This window comes from Saccopteryx bilineata, chromosome 5, assembly GCF_036850765.1.
Source record: "Saccopteryx bilineata isolate mSacBil1 chromosome 5, mSacBil1_pri_phased_curated, whole genome shotgun sequence".
NCBI lineage: Eukaryota > Metazoa > Chordata > Mammalia > Chiroptera > Emballonuridae > Saccopteryx > Saccopteryx bilineata.
This window is the reverse complement of record NC_089494.1, coordinates 75,237,173-75,257,378: the sequence shown is the minus strand read 5'-3', so window position 1 is coordinate 75,257,378 and position 20,206 is coordinate 75,237,173. Positions and strand designations below refer to the sequence as shown.

Below are 20,206 nucleotides of genomic sequence, written 5' to 3'. Positions count from 1 at the left end.
ATGAAAGAGAGGAGTTAAGAAGGAATGGATTTTGACTTTGGCAACTGGAAAAATGGAATTGCTATTTGTTGAGACCAGATGTGCTAAAGAAGAAGTAGGTTTGGGGGATAAAGACTTTTGGAAAATGCACCTAACCAGGTGGTGGCGCAGTGGATAGAGCAGGTGCGGCCAACGTATGGCCCATTGGCTGGATCTGGCCTGCGAAATGAGTTTATGCGACCCGCGATTAAATTTTTAATATTCTCCGCTACTTTAAAATCTCAGCTACTCAGAAGTGGAAGCGTCTTTGAATACTGGAAATCGAGATATTTCAGAAGATAGTGATACATGGAAAAGAATTCTGCGTGTGACTAATCTAGGGTTAACTTCCAATAATTGGTCAAATGGATTCGCGATACTTCTTTATTTTTTTAAAAAATTCCATTATAAGATTTACAACTTTTGTACTCATCTGTACTCGATATGAACTGTTTGACATTTAGCGGCGATGTGAAGCCCACATTCTTTTAGGTGGAGTTTGCCAGTGCGCACCCAAGGCCAAACAATTCGTTATTTTTGTGGTCAAGTGTGCTGAAAAAAGTGGCATTGTAGCATAGACAATAGCTGCAGTTGATAACTGAAAACGTGTCCAGGCTGTTTGTAAAACAAAATAATTGTTTTATTTGCGATATAATCCCTTCAAGCTCATTCTATTAATTAAATATTGTTTTAATTGACTGTGATACAGTTTGGATATTTTTATGGTATGTAATTATACTTTTATTAAAATATATTTTTATTAAAATAATATTGTATATTAAATTTTTTTCACTCACATTTATTCATAAAAGAATTACATAATGAAATTTTGTTTACTTAAACAAATTGTTTTAGTATTTAACATTTTTTAATTTTAATATTTCATCCAGCTTGTGAAAAAAGTTTTCTTTCTAATCTGCCCGGGAGGCAAAAACTGTTGGCCACACCTGGGATATAGAATCGGCCTAGAATGCAAATGACCCAGGTTCAAAACCTCAAGGTTGCTTGCTTAAGTGCTGGGTTGCTGGCTTGAGCGTGGGATCACAGACATGATCCCATGGTCACTGTCTTGAGCTCAAAGGTCACTGGCTTAAAGCCCAAGGTCACTGGCTTGAGCCCAAGGACACTGGCTTGAGCAAGGGGTCACTCGCTCTGCTGTAGCTCTGCCCCCCACCCCCACTTCAAAGCACAAATGAGACAGCACTCACTGAACAACTAAGGTGCTGCAATGAAGAATTGATGCTTCTCATCTCTCTCCCTTCCTGTCTGTCTGTACCTCTCTCTGTCTCTCTGTCTCTCTGTCTCTCTCTCTCTCTCTCTCTCACACACACACACACACACACACACAAACACACAAAAACTTTTGGAAAATGCTACTTGAGATGTCAAAAACATCCAAATGAAGTTCTCCACTTAGTAGCTGCATATATACATGTAAAATTCAAAAAAGGGTCTGGTATGGAGTTGTGAATTTGGCCATTGTTAGGTAATAGATGGTGGCAAAGCCATAGGAGTGAATGAGATCACCTTGTAGAAAGATGAAGAAATTTCAGGATAGAGCCCTGGGGAGTGGTTCAAGTTAGAAGTAAGACACAAGGAGGAACTCCTCCAGAGAATGAATGGAAGGGAGCATATAGGGAAGTGGCAGGCAACTAGGACAGAGAGGAACCCCAGAGGTGTTAATGTATAAATGGCTAAATATTATAAGAGAAGGAAGAAGAGGAAATCAGACATTGAGGAGCCTGCTTCCTTACTTCACTGGGATGCTGCATTTCTGAACACCCCTGGAGATCTCCCCAGGGTACAGCAGCTACATCCCCAGACTATGGAGGGAGGTGCTTCTGTGTTTCCACTTTAAGATATGTGAGGTGAAAGCCAAGATGTTGGCCATAGAAGCCTGTCAGTCTAGTCTAGAAGAAGGATCTGATTGGCTAGTGGGAGGAACCAATGCAAGCCTGGAAAGATTAAGGAACTGACTGATTGGTTTAAAGAAAAGCTAGTCTTTCCCAGCCCAAAATATCAACACAGGCCTAACAAGGAACCAGCCCTTCTCCTTCTCTTCCTGCCTGAGAAGATGGGATTGCTCATTCTCCCGCAAGTTTTCTTTGCAACTCCAGTGGCTGCCTGAGGTGGGCAGCTGCACGGGCTCCAAGCTGGGGTAAGATTAGGACAGGGACAAACTGGATCGACCCATGGCACAGAAAATCTGGACTCTTCTCATTATACTGGGCATAATGAAGACAAGACTGGACTTTTTTTGGCAGGACAGATGGAGATAAGACACTGGGAACCTGGGGGCAGCCTTCTGTTTCAACCCTGAATAAATTTTACTGCAAAAGCCTCATTCCCTTTATATGTGGGTCCTGTAGAATGCTTTTCAATGACTCTGTGAGAGAGCACTATTTCCAGCATCAGTGGAGAAAGTAGAGAAGGAGGGTGATCAACTGACAGAGCAGGAGAGACTCAGAAGAAAAAAACTGAGCTCTGGATTTGGTAACACAGAGGTTAGGGACGTTGGTGAGAACAGAGCTGTTTTAGTGCCTGAGTGAAGATAAGCCTTATCCCAGTGGGTTTAAGAGGGAGCTGGGAGAGAAACTGTGGGCAGTGATAGTAGAAAACTCTTTGAGGAGCCTTGTGGTGAGTAAGTAGAGCAGGGCAGGAACTGAGAGATTAGCAGAGCTCTGTGGGCTGGAGAGGGCCTTCCTACCTTCCTTTCCTCCTTCCCTCCCTCCCTCCCTCCTATCCTTTCTTCCTTCCTTCTTACCATCCTTACTTTTAGAATGTAAGAGAATACAGCATATTTATATAGAGAGAGGGAAAATGTTGATGCAGCAGGCAGGGAAAATAGCTAGAGCCCTGTCTTTGAGTAAGCAAAAGGGGATTGGGTCAGTGCAAAAAGGACCGTTGGCCTTGGGCATGCTGGGAGAGTTCATTCCTTGTCCTGGTAGATGCAGTGCAGGTGAGTGCGCAGGTGCCTACACACTGGAGGGAATTGAGGAAGTTCTCTTCTGATGGATTTCTGAAAGCAGGAGGCAACTTTGTCAGCTAAGAAAGATCATGGGGGAGTAGGGTGGCAAAGCTAGAGGTTTAGGAAGAGAAGACACAAGACAGAGTCCATCAGGAGAGTGGGCGAGTGAGCAAGTGGGGAATATGTGGACATTGCCAGACAGTTCGAAGGGGCCACTTGATACTGGGTTATGAATTTTATTTTCAGGAGAGCCAAACCATTTTAATTTTAATGAAATCATTTCATGCAGATTTTTTCCTTCTTGGAAATTTTACAACAAAGATATGAGTCATCAATTTAATTATTTTTGTCCATGTCAGAGTAAACATATGGTAACTTGTAGACACTGTGAGATTATTTTGTTCGCTTTTATTTAGTATGTTATTTTGTTTTATGGGCATGAATTATTTCCAATTCTACTTTTACAGATCTAGTTTTTACCATGTATTTTTAAACTCTGTCCATTTTATTTTATGTTGACTGTGCATATTTTCTATTAGTTGAATAAAATATGACAGGTTATATGTGCTTTTATAAGAAAATTGAGAGTATTTTCCCTCAGGTGTCTATGGCCCACACTACTGTCTCAGATTTATATCTTAAATGCTGTAAAAAGGAAAGCTTCCTCATTCTTTATCTCTCTAAATGCCAGGCGAAAGCACGTGCTGGGCTCAAAATGCCCTCAGGATAGAAGTGGTTGCATCAAAACACCCTTGTCTGCAATAAACTCAGGTGGTTAAGAAAGAAAGTGAGGAGAGGGGAAGGAGAGTGTTATATGTTCAAATACTTTGGCAATAAGAGCTGGCTTGCCATCTATTTTCTTTTGTTAGCGAACTAAATCTTTTTTATGTGAAAAAAAAGAAGCAATAATAAACTATATCATATGCTTACATAGACCACCCCCAATTCTTTATTTTAGAACTTCCAATTCAACTTAGGTAATTAACCTTCTTTTTCTCCCTTCTTCTCCCATGTGCTAAGGAAGGTAGTTTTCTCCTCCTCTCAGAAAGGTGGGTCGGTGGGTCTTGATTAATCTAATCCAAGGTTGGTAATTCATTGCCATTGCCAATGATAGTTTTGAAATGGACAAATGATGCAAATCCAACCAATACGAAATGAAGGAAGGTCTGCTGTGGGCTGAAAGACTTTTGGAAATGTTTTTTCTCCCTGATAACACAGATTATGAATGAGGAAAAGCATCCCCTGCTGCCTTGGGAGATGCCTGTGTGAGCAAATGATGGGCTGCTGCGGCAGCCATGCCTGAGTCTGAGGACAAGCTTGAGAGTGAAAGCCAACAAGAATCTGAAAATAGGCCCTGGCTGGTTGGCTCAGCGGTAGAGCGTCGGCCTGGCGTGCGGGGGACCCGGGTTCGATTCCCAGCCAGGGCACATAAGGAGAGGTGCCCATCTGCTTCTCCACCACCCCCTCTCCTTCCTCTCTGTCTCTCTCTTCCCCTCCCGCAGCCAAGGCTCCATTGGAGCAAAGATGGCCCGGGCGCTGGGGATGGCTCCTTGGCCTCTGCCCCAGGCGCTAGAGTGGCTCTGGTCACGGCAGAGCGATGCCCTGGAGGGGCAAAGCTTTGCCCCTGGTGGGCGTGCCGGGTGGATCCCGGTCGGGCACATGCGGGAGTCTGTCTGTCTCTCCCCGTTTCCAGCTTCAGAAAAAATACAAAAAAAAAAAGAATCTGATAATAGCAGAGCTGAAGACAGAAGGAACCTGGGTCCTTAAGGATGTTGATGGATCACTGTGTTCACTGCCTTATTCTGCATTTCCTATTTCATAAAATGCTAATAAGAACACAATAAGAAAACTCCATAGTTGAACAACCTTAGGTCATTTAGCCAAAAACATTCTGACGCACTCCCCGTGCAGAAGCAGGGGACTGTGAATGGCCGAGCGCTGTACATTTGGTGAGCTGCATGCCTGGGAGCCAGCCTGATGGCTCCAAGTTTGGAGGGTGTGTATTCAGGCCTATGAATTATTAACTCTTTATGCTTGGTTGTTTTCTGTGCAAACTTCACTGGACAGCATTTATCATTTGCTTTTTAATGATTTTATAGCACTTTGATCATTTGCTAGAAAAACATTTAGCACTTTTATCATAGTTAATGTTTATGTTTCCTTTAAAACTGTGAACTATTTGAGAACAATGGCCTTATTTATTATTTTTATATCCCTAGTGATCAACAAAGTGACTGCCACATAGAAAATGCTCAACAAGTATGTGCTGACCTGAAGGATTAGCTGCTGTTGACATGTGTGTGCTGGCGCACGATGAGGAAGGCCCTCCTGTGCTGACGGTGGAAAGGGGAAGCAGATTCAGCAGGAAGAGGGAAGCAGGTCAGAGAAACTGTTGTCAACCGGCTCTTGTTGGAAGGATAGAGCCATGAGGGCAAGAAAACGTTCTCCATTTTGATGACCCAGCAAGCTGTTTAAGGAGTCATCTCTCTCTATTCTTTCTCACTCCTCATGTTCCCATACATTATGACTTACCTCCAAAATACATCCTGCCTTTTTTTAAAAAAACATCTCCAATGCTACTACCCCCATCCAATCTGCCATCTCTCACCTGGACAAACCACTCTTCATCCCCCACCACTATCTACACAGGAGCCAGAGATGTATTATAGAAATGAAAATGGGATCTCGCCACACTCGAGCTTAGAAGCAAAGAAACGCTTTCCTGGGTCCCTCCATCCATCTTCTCCAACACACTCAGAGGTGGATTTAACAGCAGGCGCACCGGGGGCGCACCCTGGGCCCCCAATTCTGAAGGGCCCCGCAAAACCCCAACTTTACACTTTTTTCTAATGACACCAAGTTTGGTTTCATATATGCAATTTTAACATTAAAAATACATAATATTTTTTATTTATTTAAAAATATGGTTAATATGTATTTTTATTTTCCCTATCTCTCTCTCTCTCTCTCTTTTTTTCAAAGGGCCCAATAATTTCTTCTGCGCCCGGGGCTTCAACCAACCTTAATCCACCACTGAGCACACTATTTTTGCCCAAGCATATATTACTTTCTGATGTTACTCATATGCTTGCCTACAACCTACCTGCCCCATGGATTGTAAGGATCCACGGTAGTAGGTTGCTCATCTCTACTGTTTAGGACCAAGTCCCTGAACCTGCCGTAACAACTGCCATGCAGCAAACAATCAATATGTGTTGGAGTTAATAAATATGGCCTCTGGCCACGAAAGAGCTTTAGCACTGAAGAGGTTTTAAATACAGTAAAAGAATAAAGAAAAAATACAGGGAAATAGAAACCATCCATTAAACTTATGGACCTGAAATTGAGCAGGTGGGGCTTTAGAACAACTGAGGAAACAAGAAGAGGAGATTTTCGCCCTACAAAGATGGTATTAAGGTGACAGGAGCCATCCAGTTAGTTTTGCAGGATGCAGTGTGAAGTAGTCAGGGAAGGGGTGGGTGATAGTATCTACTTGACATTCACCTCGCAGACCCCCTCTTCCTTCATTATATATCCTGAGCCATCATGGCCCTCAGGGTGCCAGGAATAAAGTCTCTGCTGGTTTTGGCTCTGCCTTAAATCACCTCTGCTTTGAATCATAGATGCTAGATTATGTGACCTAAGCTCATAACTTACTTCTCCAGTGAGCCAAATAATGAAAATAATGTCCACATTAATGTGTACCATTTACTAAAGCAAATGGTTTATCATTAAATAAAAAAAACTTCTTAAGAAGTTATAATTTTGAAGTACAATATAAAACTTCAAATACAACAGTTGGCAAAAATAAAACAGCTAACTCAGAAGTTCCGACTCTGTGGTTTCAGTTTACTCTCCAAGAGGCACACCCTCTGTTGGAGGCCACAACAAGCTGTGAAGACTAAAGGTAAAAATATTTACAACATACTGATTTACAACAATGAAAGGGTTAGTATCAAGTCATAAAGCGGTGATTTATCATTAACGTAGAAAAACTCTCACCAAAGCATTTTTTAAATCAGTTTTTTTTTTTATGAGAATCAGCAGATGCAGGAAAGGCTAGAAGTCAAAAGACTTGGATTTCCAAGTTCTAGTACTTACTCACAAAGCCCTTAAACTTCTATGCTTCTGTTTCTTCAGTGTAAAAGACAAGATACTGATACCTCTCTCTGACATGGATTGTTCTATGAAGATTTAAAGAAATAATACAACATGCATTGGAAACAAAGTAGTAAATCTGGACCTATTACTACTATTCCTAAAAACACTACATAGGACCAGCCAAAAGTGTGGGATGTCAGTCCTGAGCTGGAAGATGTTGCCTGTCTACAGCTTTGCACAGGGAAGGAGGCAGCGACAGCAGGTGCTTTTCCTCAGAACACCATCCAGGGATTAGCAATCCTGAAATTATAATATAGGCATACGAATGGGAAGTTGTAACATTTATGCTCATATGTCCTCATTAATTTTATACTTGAGCACAAGCTAACAGAATGCTTTGGGTTTAAGAGCACCAGCTCTAGAGTCAGATTGCCTAATCCTAACTTGGCGAAACTTAAAGCAAGTGCCTTAACTTCTTTTGGTAGACAGCCTTCAAGATGGCCCCCAGTCATCACCACTGCCAGCATTCACGCCCCTGTGTAACGCCCTTGCACACTGGGAAAGGGTGCCCTTGCACACTGGGAAAGGGTTGCTTTGCGTGACAAATAGAATACAACAGAGGCTAGGTCATAAAAGGCACTGCAGCTTCCTACTCGGTTGTTCTCCTGGATCCTTTATTCTAAGGGAAACCAGCTGTCCAGGTACCCTGTGGAGAGGCCCATCTGGGAGGGAACTGAGGCCTCCAGGTAACAGCCACATGAAAGTGCTTGGAAGTGAGTCCTCCAGGCCCCAATTAAGCGTTCAGATGACAACTTTACTGCAACCTAAAGGACCTTGAGCCAGAGCCACTCAGCTAAGCCACTGCCAGATTCCTGACCCACAGAAATGCTTGTTGGTTTAGGTTTGGGGGTCATTGTGCAGTAATAAATGACAAAAGCACTCTCAATTTCTAAAAATCCTCTGTAAAAAATGGAGATAACAGTACTTTTGTCAAAGGACTGTTGTAAGGATCAAATGAGAAGTGTATTGCAAACCCTCTGCCCCACACCTGGCAACAGAGTGAATGACATTGTCTCTTATTACATCTTTGCATACCTTCTTTTCCACAGGCAAGGTGGTCCCACACACATTTACAGTCACATCCTCTGCAGGCCTCCACATTTTGTTAAGTCTTAAAGTTTCAACTATCCAGATCCAGCTCTAGTCAGTTCTTTTAGATCATCTTCTAACCACCCTTCTGGCAAAGAGTCTTCCCTTTTTCTCTCTGGTCTCTCTCGGGATGAGAGGCAAGATGTCTAAGAGAAAGGAATCTAAGGCACATGCTATGGCTAGGGGAACCAAAAGCCAAAATAGCTGGCCTGAAAAAGACCAACCCACTGACCTCATGAGCACTCGACAAAGGTTGACAATAGTTAACTGAGCTAGCTGGAGTCAATTCGAGCTTTTACAGAGCTCACTGTTTAGAAATTGTCCCTGAAATATACAAAGCTTTCATTCAGGCTTATTTCTGTGCTTTTAAGCCTGGAATAGATCCTGGACTTCCTCAGGCAAACTTCATAGATGTTATCTTTTCTTTCTCTGATTATTCCTGTCTCCTTTACATTTGAGTTTCCTTTTATTGCTGATGGTTGGGTGAGCAGTCAAATTTCCTATCCACTGAAAAAAGAAATTAAGGAAATTTATGGCTAAAGCAGTGCAAAGGAAAAAAAAGAATAAATCTGTTTCTATCCCATAATAAAACTCGATAATAAAACCATCTGATACATAACAAAATGCAACTATTTGACAAATATTTAAGAGCTCAGCCTATAATATAATTTAAAGGGAGCAATAAAGAAATCACAAATACTGAGTGAAAAGGCTCTACTGCCACTAAGCATGAGGATTTCTACAATTCCATTATGAGTAAAGTATTTTTTTTATATATTTTACTGCTGATTCTCTGGGAAACTGAATGCTTAAGTATGTAATATCCTTTAAAATAAGATATTTGAGGAATTTTAAACAAAACGCAATCCTTTATTATATATAAAGGTGAATTTTTAATTTTGCTCAGTGACATGCATAATTCCTGCCATTAAGGAGTTTTTATTATTTAAATAAAATGACAGAACTATTAAGTAGGCATCTCTTTCTCTTTCTCCCTTTCTCTCTCATTCCCCACCTCTTCTCTGGGCGTGTATAGTTCTGCTGAAGTCATCCTTTCACATGGAAACATTTAACCTTCTCTGAAACCAGCCTCTCAGGAAATGAACTTGAGTTTGCTCATTTCTTCCTCCTTACTTTTGGCTGTTTATTTCTTTCCTTTCCACATAATCTAGCATTTTATTTTGTTTTTTATTTTTCTATCAAAATTTTCTTTCTTTCCTTTTCTCTTTTTTTCCTTTCTTCCTTTCCTTTCCATTTATGTTTCCTCTCTCTTGCCTCCCCTCCTCTCTTCCTTCTAGGTATTTGCTTGATTTCAAACCTGGATTGATAATACAAAGAACATTTCTTGTGTAATGGCTCTGGATTCTTTGTAAGAATGCTGTCCCTTACAGTGGCACAGCCCAGGAATGGTACAGCTGATTTGGTGAAAATGTTGTGATAAGGCAGGAGTTGAAACAAGATGAATTCCCTTTTCTCCTCAAATATACATAGTATACACGCCAATTAAGAAATAGGAGACAAATAACTTGAGTAAATAAAGCATACAATGAAACCACATCTCCACCCAGGTGCCCCAAGAGGCATTCTTAGCCACCCTTCCTTTACTTCCTATGTTCTCAGTGACCAAAGTCTAATCATTAACATTTCTGAGAACCTCTGTATAACCTCTACATCAGGGGTCCTCAAACTGAGGCCATTTATCCGGCCCCTACCGCACTTCCAGAAGGGGCACCTCTTTCATTGGTGGTCAGTGAGAGGATCATAGTTCCCATTGAAATACTGGTCAGTTTGTTGATTTAAATTTACTTGTTCTTTATTTTAAATATTGTATTTGTCCCCGTTTTGTTTTTTTACTTTAAAATAAGATATGTGCAGTGTGCATAGGGATTTGTTCATAGTTTTTTTTTATAGTCTGGCCCTCCAATGGTCTGAGGGACAGTGAACTGGCCCCCTGTGTAAAAAGTTTGGGGACCCCTGCTCTACATTCTGGTCTGCACATCGATGTCCCAGGACATCTTCCTTGGTTTCCCTCAAGCCTTGCTCCACTTCAACCCGCCTTCCTGCTGTCATGCCCAATGGTTTGGGCATGCCCAGAATTCTCCAGCAGTTCTTCATCACCTACAGGTTAAAATCAGACTCTTCCTATTGCCCACCGTTCTCTCTTGCTAAAAGTCTTTTTTTAATTTCAGGTTAGACAATGTGATCTTGTGTCTCTCAAGGCATTCACACCCAAGGCATTCACCTTTTTTTCTGGAAAACCTTACCTCCACAACCTGATGTTAAGCATTCAAGCCCCCCACCACCACTCCCTCCAAAAGGAGCCTCTTATGAGAGTTTTCTCCATACTTTACCAGAATTGATCCTTCTAAACCCAGAGGACTTTGTTCAAGCCTCTCTTCAAATTTCATTTGGAGAAGAAATTAAATGTCCTTTAAGGCAGTGGTCCCCAACCTTTTTTAGACCACGGACTGGTTTAATGTCAGAAAATATTTTCACGGACCAGCCTTTAGGGTGGGACGGATAAATGTATCACGTGACCGAGACAAGCGTTAAGAGTGAGTCTTAGACGGTTGTAACAGAGGGGATCTGGTCATTTTTTAAAAATAAAACATCGTTCATACTTAAATATAAATAAAGCGGAAATAATGTAAGTTATTTATTCTTTCTCTGCAGACTGGTGCCAAATGGCCCACGGACCGGTGCTGGTCCGTGGCCCAGGGCTTGGGGACCACTGCTTTAAGGGAAATAAGACAGCCCCTCCCCAGGCTTCATGAGTTACTCAGCCAAACAAAACCTGTGTAGTTTATGTGATCAACTCCCATACAAAGACAGTTGTGTGACCCAAGCCTCTAGACCATTTCACTGCCCACCTGAGGTGGCTTATCAGAGTACAGTGTTCCGTCCCTTCAGAAAAGTTCTGATAATTACAGTTTTACCAATCCTTCTAGTGACATTGTGGTGCCTCAGTGACATTTTGGAGAAAAACAGGTATTCTGTTTACTTTGATTTGTTTACATATTTGTTTCCCACTAAAGTACTATAAACTTCTTGAGGTCAGAGATCCTTATAAAATTTAATTTTGTCTTTGCAGCAACTAGCATAGTACCTGGAATATAATGTAAAGCAGATGAAATATTTATGAATCGTATGGATGATCCATCCGTTTGCATTCTGTGTGTGATTGTTTAAATATACAAAGTACCACTTTATGAAGAGTTATATTTCAACAGTTCACAACAGAATCAAATGTAAGTGACTGCCTGTTATCTAACAGTCTAAAATGGTGGTAAGCATTGCTCTATGTAACTCAAATCACTATCAATAGGTCAACAAACTTGGTTATTTAACCTTTGACACATTTGCCCTGACCCTGAAATTGTCAGGCAAACATTTTTTAATTAAATTTATTGGGGTGACATTGGTTAATACATCATATAGGTTTCAAGTGTATATTTCTATGATACATGATCTGTATATTCTGTGTGTCTACCACCCAGTGTCAAATTATCTTCTGTCACCAAATATTTGACCCCCTTTACCCCACAACCACTTACCCCCTTTTCTCTGGTAACCACCAAGCAAACATGGTTTTTGAAAGCTCTATAAACTAATTCTAACTGTCACCTTGAAATCTGGATAAGACCCCCTTGGTACATAAGCACTGTGTACACATTTCCTGTTCGACTACAGGATTCAGAGTAGATGCTTCAGTTAGCGGCCTAGAATGTGTAATACTGAAGTGAAAGTACATATTTAAAAGGAAAGTTGAGCCCAGAAGAGACCCAAACTAATTATTCTCACTTGCTTGCATCCAATAGTGTGCACTATATTATATGGATGTTTTATTAAGAGCTAGGGCTAAACTGGGACCGTTGGCCAAACTGAAAGAAATGAAGGTGGCTTATGAAAGAACCCACCAAGCATCACTGATCCCACCCCTGCTCTGAATATTAGCATGTGATACATAAGCTTTATGATTTTAGTCTGAAATACTGACACATATAACTTTCTGGCATCCCAACTGTCTGATGGGTTTCCATCATTCCTGAAGGGAAAAACCTGGAGGCCCTGTGTACTGTCTTTTCTCAAACGGCATTTTGGGGCTTACTTAATATCCCCCAACCCCCATGACAGTTGGGATCTTTATTTTTTTTAATATTTTAAAATTTTATTTATTGATTTTAAGAGAAACAGAAAGGGAGGGAGAGAGAGAATTATCAATTTGTTGTCCCACTTGCGCATTCATTGGTTGGGTCTTGTATGTGCCCTCACTAGGGATCCAACAGAGAACCTTGGCATATGGAGAGGACGCTCTAACCAACTGAGCTACCCCGCCAGGGCTCCATTTGGGAATCTTTAAACACGGTCTCTTTTTTTTTTTTTAGTGAAGATCACAACCGTGAACATTTAAAAATTTAATTTAGCCTTGATACAAAGAAACCCTAAGACTTCCCCGCTAATTTCAGTAAGTATGTATGAGTTATACGTAAACGTTGCGGCTGCCATCTCTGGCAGCAACACCGGAGACCCTGGAAGGGAATCGAGCTGCCACCCTACAGGCAGCAACGCCTGGGAAGCCTCGGCTACAACCTGTCGCACTGGTCCCAGCCCCCAGGAGAATCCCTTGTTTTTTCCTCAGTGTGGTAAAACAGAACCAGATCTTGTACTCCAACTGTCTTATCTCTTTCAAATATTTCAAACTTACTGCCTTTGTTCAGCAGGACCACGGGCACGGTGATGACGGTGACGAGCGCAGCTGTCCCCAGCAGTCCCAGGAGCACCTTCCATTGTGTCTGCAAGCCGGTTAGATCACGTCCGATTAGAGCCAGCCCCGCAGCCCTCGTCTGGGTGAAGGGTCGGGGCCGGGGCTGCACCCGGGGCGGCGGGATTTGCGGCTGGCGCGCACTGGGAGAGGGGCGCGGTGGGCTGGGAGGGTGTGGAGAGAACCAGTCGGAGGCTAAGAGCGGTCGTCTTTGAACTTGTGGCCTCTGGGAACGTTACAGTTTGCTTCTCTACGCCTGCACGTCAGAAGCCAGCGAGGGTTCGGGCGTGCGTTCTGCGGGCGGCTCTGCGGGCAGCCCGAGGCTCTGCGTCTCGGTCGAGCACAAGCCCCGCACGTCCAAGAGCGACGCGAGCGCCCTGGGACGTCCCTCCACCTGTCGGAGGGCGGCCCTGAAGCGTCCGTCTAATGAGGTCCCTGGTTCTGTTCCGAGGGGCTTGGGGGACCATTTGGAAAGAGTTTGGTGAAGAAGCACCTACAACTAGACCCTGGGGCTGGAAGCAAGAGGCGCGCAACGCACTTACCTTCATCGTCGGCGCCTGCTCGGAACCGGGCGTCCGGCGCGGGGCGGGGGGCAGAAGTCAGCGGCCGCAGAGACGCTCTCCCGGCTCCGCCGCTCCCGGCCGCCGAGTCACTGGGCGACGGCAAGTTTCGGCCCCGAGTTAAACATTAAGTGAAAGGCCGGCCCGCTAGGTATAAAGGGCCGCGGGGCAGGCTGCGGGAGAAGGCGCGCGGCTCCGGACACTCGCATCCCGGCGGGGGGCGCCCGAGAGGCACCTCCCCGGACTGTCGGGGGCGCTGAGCCGCAGCCGGGCGGCGCGGGGTGCAGGGCCCCGGGGACTCGCCGGAGCCCTTGCGAAACCCAGATCCGGGATAAGCTGGAGCCCGGCATCCGACGCGGACTCCGAGGACGCCGACGCCGGGACCGTGGTCCTTGGAGCTCAGCTCCTGCCACCTCGTGTGGACAGGCAAAGGAGCTGAGCCCAGAGAGGGCACGAGGCTCTGCAAACTCCCACAGCTCCCTGCTGGCAGCTGGAACTAAAATCCCGGTCTCTGTCTCTTGCCAGAGAAATGCATATTAGGGGGTAATGGTGTGTTTAAAGCTTCTGGAAGGAAAAAAGAGAAGGCGAGTGAATGAAATTTAGAAACTAAATATCTGGATTCCCTCTCAGCAGAGAACTTCCGGCTTGTCCAGCAGGCTTACCTTCTTATCAAGATGCCAGAAATAATAACACCAACACTTGTGTGGAACTTACTTTTTCCTCAGTAAGTTGCCCTAAGCAATTACTGTGTTTATTTTACAGGAAGGAAGCCTAGGCAAAGAGAAGTTAAGTCACCTGACCACTTCACCCAGCGATGAAGCGGTGGAGCCTGCATTCAGAGCCATGTCCTTAACCACTGCTCCACATGGCCGCTCACCTTTCAGTCTTGCAGAGATTTGGAGATGAGAAAATGCTCAGGTGTAGCTTTGCTTTTCCCCAGCTCCTCATTATCCCCTGTAAGTCTGTTCATTCATTCATCTCCATGTTCTCCAATTTGTAATATTTGAGTGGCTCCAATGCATCAGACTCTTTTATTATTATTATTTATTGATTTTTTTTAAGAGAGAGAGAAAGGAAGGAAGGGAGATTAGACAGAGGAAGGGAGAGAGAGAGAAACATAGGTTTGTTGTTCTACTTATTTATGCATCAGTTCATTGATTCTTGAATGTGCCCTGACCAGGGATAGAACTGGCACCCTTGCCATATGGGGAGGATGATGTAACCATCTCAGCTACTCAGCCACTTCTCTGCCTCTTTTAGAAACTGAGGTGAGAAAGTGGAACAAGTCAATGAGGTGTGTGCACTTGGTACATAAAAAACACAAGTATATATTTGCCTTTAGAGTCTCTTTGCCTACTTCCCCCCTTGAGGATAAAAGCCCTCTTCAGTTTGTTCACTGCAGCTTAAAAAGAAAAAAACAACATCTCTGTCCATAGTTAGAGGTAAAAGATGAAAAATACAAGGTTGTATGGAGTATTAAAACATGATTATGAATAAATTCAAATTTCCCGTCTTTATCTCTGTAATGCCAGTGACTGTGGCCATGCAGGTTCTCATTGGATTCAGGCAGATGGTAAGGAAACCATGCAGGAGGATGGTGGGCCATTCCATTTATCAGAGCTTGCAATGGGGAATGAGCAAGCAGGCAGGGCAAAACTGCTTCTTCCTCTCTCTCAGGATTCACAAGCAAAACAGGCACGGGGTGGGCAATGGAGGGTGGAAGTGGGCCTTCTCTCAACCAAGAATATTAAGTAATGGCCCCTCCCAATGGCAGCAGGCAATATGCAATTTACAATCTGCTGCCCTGAGGTAAGCGCCTGCAGCCTTACATAGACTATACAGACATGGTGTAGTACTGTGCTCATGCACCAATCAGGCAAAGTACAAGCAGAGCAAGCCTAACTTGGAACACACTTGTTTGCCCAGCAATCTCCATGCTAGATTTTGCTTCTGCCTTCATGAATCTTTCCCCCTCTTGAACATTATTAGTTGCTTATGGTACTTCATCCACTCAACCACACCCACCGCCAGAGGCTCAAATTGAACTTGTGTGTGTGTGTGTGTGTGTGTGTGTGTGTGTGTGTGTGTGTGACAGAGACAGAGAGAGGGACAGATAGGGACAGACAGGAAAAGAGAAAGATGAGAAGCATCAATTCTTCCTGGCAGCATCTTAGTTGTTCATTGATTGCTTTCTCATATGCACCTTGACTGGGGGCCTATAGCAGAGTGAGTGATCCCTTGCTCAAGCCAGTGACCTAGGACTCTAGCCAGTGATCTTGAGCTTCACACTAGCAACCTTTGGACTCAAGCCAGTGACCATGGAGTTACGTCTATGATCCCACACTCAAGCCAGCGACCCCGTGCTCCAGCCGGTGAACCCATGCTCAAGCGGGTAAGCCTGCACTCAAGCCAGATGAGCCCACACTCAAGCCAGTGACCTCGGGGTTTTGAATCTAGGCCTTCTGCATCCCAGTCTGAAGCTCTATCTACTGAGCCACCTCCTGGTCAGGCTCAAACTGAAAACTCTTTATCTTCTTCATCATCCTTGACCCACACTTCTCTGATCATCTCTATCGTCATTAAAAGTGTTCTTATTCACCATTCACAAAAACTGAAAACTTAGTCATCTCATGTTTTCTTCTTTACTTTCCAATTACATTCACTTGACTACCAATTCGTCACCAATTATGCCTTTATAAGTATATCTCAAACTCATTCCCTTTCCCTCTTTCAACTGCCAGCAAAAGCGAGTCAGTAATGCTACTGGAACTTTGTGAACTGGAGCTGTGAAAAGAGGCGGTCAAACAAGGAACACAGGGAATAGCGCCACACTGGGGGCTCAGTGTTGGCCTCTGCTCTCACCAGTCTGTGCACTCAGCAATGAAGGAAGGAAGCTCCTAGTCATATCAGCCTTGGGGAGAGTTTTCCATACACCTGAGCCTATGCTTAACCTCCATGCCTACATCATGACAGTGTTCATCCAGCAAGCTCTGGGGAGGCTGAGGAGAGATTGGATGCCATCCATGGAAGAGATCATCTTGTCCTCTGGAGGACAGGACATGAGACACAAATGTCTTCACACTTGGTGCCCACTTCAAAAAATTTTTTTCACTTGTCTCCCTCACAAAAACCTCTTTGTCACCAGTCTTTTAATCTTGTTTTTTTTTTTTTCAAGTCCCTAGGAAACAGCTGGCCAACACATTAGCCACCACTTATGAGTCAGTGTAGTGTTTGTTATATTAGGCCATTTCTTTTTCCATGCAAAATGGAAAAACAGATATAGTACTCAACAATCTGTCTGTTAAGAAGATTTCTTTTTCTACTCTATTTCAGGGCATCCCTATGAAGGGCTCTGAGGCAGCAATCATCCACATAATGACAGGTACCAACTTACTTTGCATAAAGCCCACTTTTTTCCCTCTTCTGTTGCTTGGTTATACAGTACTCCCATGAAACTATAGGTGTGTTGAGGGTGAGAGACTGAAGCAATGGAATAGGGCACCATGGAATCTAAGTTCTCTGCTCATGTGAATTTCTTGTGCCTCTGAAACACATGGGCTCATTTCCTATGCCTTATAGATACCATTGTCACTTAGTATTGGGATGCTGCTGAACATGCCCAACTATCATTTGATAAATCAGGTAACAATCAATTTATTAAAGGTAGTTCAGGTTATATAGTTATTTGGTGTTATGGGTTGAATTGCCCCTCCAAAGAAGATATGTTGAAGTCTTAATCCCTGATATTTTCAAAAAGTGACCTTCTTTGGAGATTGAGTCTTTATAGAAGATAATCAGGATAAAAAAAAAAGTCATTAGGGCCCTGGTCGGTTGGCTCAATATAGAATGTCAGTCTAGCATATGGAAGTCCTGTGTTTGATTCCTGGTCCGGGCGCACAGGAGAGGTGCCCATCTGCTTCTCCACCCTTCCCCATCTTGCTTCTCTCTCTGTCTCTGTCTCTTCTCCTCCTCTCCTGCAGCCATAACTCGATTAGAGCAAGTTGGCCTTGGGCACTGAGGATGGTTCCATGGCCTTCACCTCAGGTGCAAGGGTCCCAGATGGGCAGAGCATTGCTCCCTAATGGGCTTGCTGGGTGGATCCCAGTCAAGATGTATGCAGGAATCTGTCTCTGCCTGCTCTCCTCTCACTGAAATTAAAAAAAAAAAAAGTCATTAGGGTCAGCTCCATCCCAAATGACCAGGCTCTTCACTTATAAAAAGAGTAAATCTGGCCCTGGCCGGTTAGCTCAGTGGTAGAACGTCAGCCTGGCGTGCAGAGGTCCCGGGTTCGATTCCCAGCCAGGGCACACAGGAGAGGCACCCATCTGCTTCTCCACCCCTCCCCCTCTCCTTCCTCTCTGTCTCTTTCTTCCTCTCCCGCAGTCAAGGCTCCATTGGAGCAAAGATGGCCCGGGCGCTGGGGATGGCTCCTTGGCCTATGCCCCAGGCACTGGAGTGGCTCTGGTCGTGACAGAGCGACGCCCCGGAGGGGCAGAGCATCGCCCCCTGGTGGGCAGAGCGTCGCCCCCTGCTGGGCGTGCTGTGTGGATCCCGGTCAGGTGCATGCGGGAGTCTGTCTGACTGTCTATCCCCATTTCCAGCTTCAGAAAAATGCAAAAAAAAAAAAAAAAAGAGTAAATCTGGACACACAGAGAGAAGATGATGTTAAGACACACACAGAAAGGTAGTCATCAACAAGCCAAGGAGAGAAGCTTGAAACAAATCATTTCCTCACAGGCCTGAAAAGAAACTAACTTTGTCAATACCTTAATTCTGAACTTCCAGCCTCCAGAACTGGGAAACAATTTATTTCTGTTGTTTAAGCCCCTCAGTTGGTAGTAATTTGCTACTGTAGCCATAGCAATTTGGTGTTCCATAATCATACTTTCTGTCTCTACCAAGATTACTAAAAAGAGAGGAGCTCAGGAAATGGGGGATGAGTGAAAAAAGTGAGGATGAATAAAAGGCACAAACTTCTAGTTATAAAATAAATAACCCATGGAGACTGTAAGAACAAGGGCAGATGCAGATTCTCGTTGGATTAAGGCAGATGGTAAAGGAACTGTGGAGCCAGAAAATGATGGGCCATTTTGTTTATTAGAATCTCATAACAGCGGACGAGCAAACAGGCAGGGAAGACCACTTTCTCCCATCTCAGGAACCTACTAGTCTCAGCACTCCCCAGCAAAACAGGCCACCTGAAATCTCAGGGCTCCCAAGCCCCTCAGCACTCCCTCTCTCTCTCTGGGCTCTCCAGCCTAAACAGGCTGGGGGAAAATACCCCTTCTCCAGCAAACAGTAGCAAACAATGGCCCCTCCCAAGCAGGAAGGCAATCAGAAATTTGCAATCTCCTGCCCCGAGGGCCAGCACCACAGCCTTACATAGACTGTACACACATGGCGCTACCCCAATGCAAGTGAACAAAACTAAAAAACACTTGTTACAAACTTGTTTTCCCAACATTCCACCTCTTTAGAATTGCTCTCTTTACAATCTACATCACAGGCATCCCTGTGTGAAGAATGAGGTACATTACATAAACTAACAGACTATAGCAACAACACAAGTTATACAATTGCAACAATTACAAAAGTGCCCTTCACAATGTCTCCCTGAGCACTTTGCCCAAGGTGCAAACTGAAAAACTGGAGGCCCATCCCTAGCCCCGTACAAGACATACTCCACGGTAGGTGGGAGGGCCTGCGTAGTCCACAGCTGTGTCTATGAAAACTGTAAAGTGTTCTTGGTGCGTCTCTTCAACTGGATGAAAAGCTTCTCTGTGCAGGAAGACCTCCACCAGCACTGTACTCCCCTCCCCATCAGGGTCTCTCATACTGTCCAAAAGTGGCATGTCCATTCAACAAGGGAGCCGGTGCCCCACTCTGGTCACAGATGATGGGTCCATTTCACCTCTCAGTAATCAGTCCAAGATAGACAGCCCAGTTGTTTGAGCAAATCACCAAGGTAAATGTCCATTACAGGCAACTAGGTTCACATAGGGCCTCAGGCCTCCCCCTCCTCCCCGTAGTCATGGCATCCCCAAAGACTCTGCCCCAAGGAGAAGCACGTGGCAATAGTGGCCAACTTCTTCACCTCTTCTCCAGAGAGCATGATGTCATCCACCCTTATGTCCCACAATCACAGGAAGCCTACCAGGGGCTCAGTAGGTACTCTTTGCTGCTGGGTTTTTAACTTCTGGATGACCATTGGCCAAGCTCTGAGTGTGCAGATGGCAGCTTCAGCCTGAGCCTCCTCGTCCTCAGAAGAGGAGCTGGAAATGCCTGCTCCTGCTGACTCAGAGCCACTGTGCCAGCACAGCTCCATCTTCAGCTCCTGCGGCAGCCAGCTGTCGGCCTGAAGCTAAGCCCACATTTGTTCTTCCAACAACTGCCACTGCCAACGTTCAGCTCCCAAGGCAAACTGCAACTCATAAACCTGTAGATTGCTCCAATTCCAGGCACTGTTGGTGCTCTGCAGTTCTTTAACCTGGTCAGCCTCCTTTTCCAACATTTGTTCCAGTTCAAGCCATTGCTGGTTCTTAGCCTTTAGCCTGAGCTGCAGTTCTCAGATCTGCAGCTCCTCATGGAGCTTTAGACCTTGAGCAGCTTCTCTCACAGAATTCCTGGTTTGCTCTTGCAGAGTAGTAA

At 44.4% G+C, this 20,206-nt stretch overlaps 1 protein-coding gene across 1 annotated transcript in view; it reads right to left on the bottom strand.

Annotated features, from left to right (window-relative positions):
- DPP4 (dipeptidyl peptidase 4) overlaps window positions 1-13,873 on the bottom strand; it is an 89,621-nt gene extending 75,748 nt beyond the window's left edge. Inside the window, exons 1-2 of the mRNA XM_066279193.1 lie at window positions 13,541-13,873; window positions 12,942-13,029 (exon numbers count right to left, since the gene is read on the bottom strand). Coding sequence (XP_066135290.1) covers window positions 12,942-13,029; window positions 13,541-13,546 — 94 coding nt within the window. The 5' untranslated portion in view covers window positions 13,547-13,873. The remainder of the gene's footprint in view (window positions 1-12,941; window positions 13,030-13,540) is intronic.
- Window positions 13,874-20,206: the final 6,333 nt, after the last annotated feature.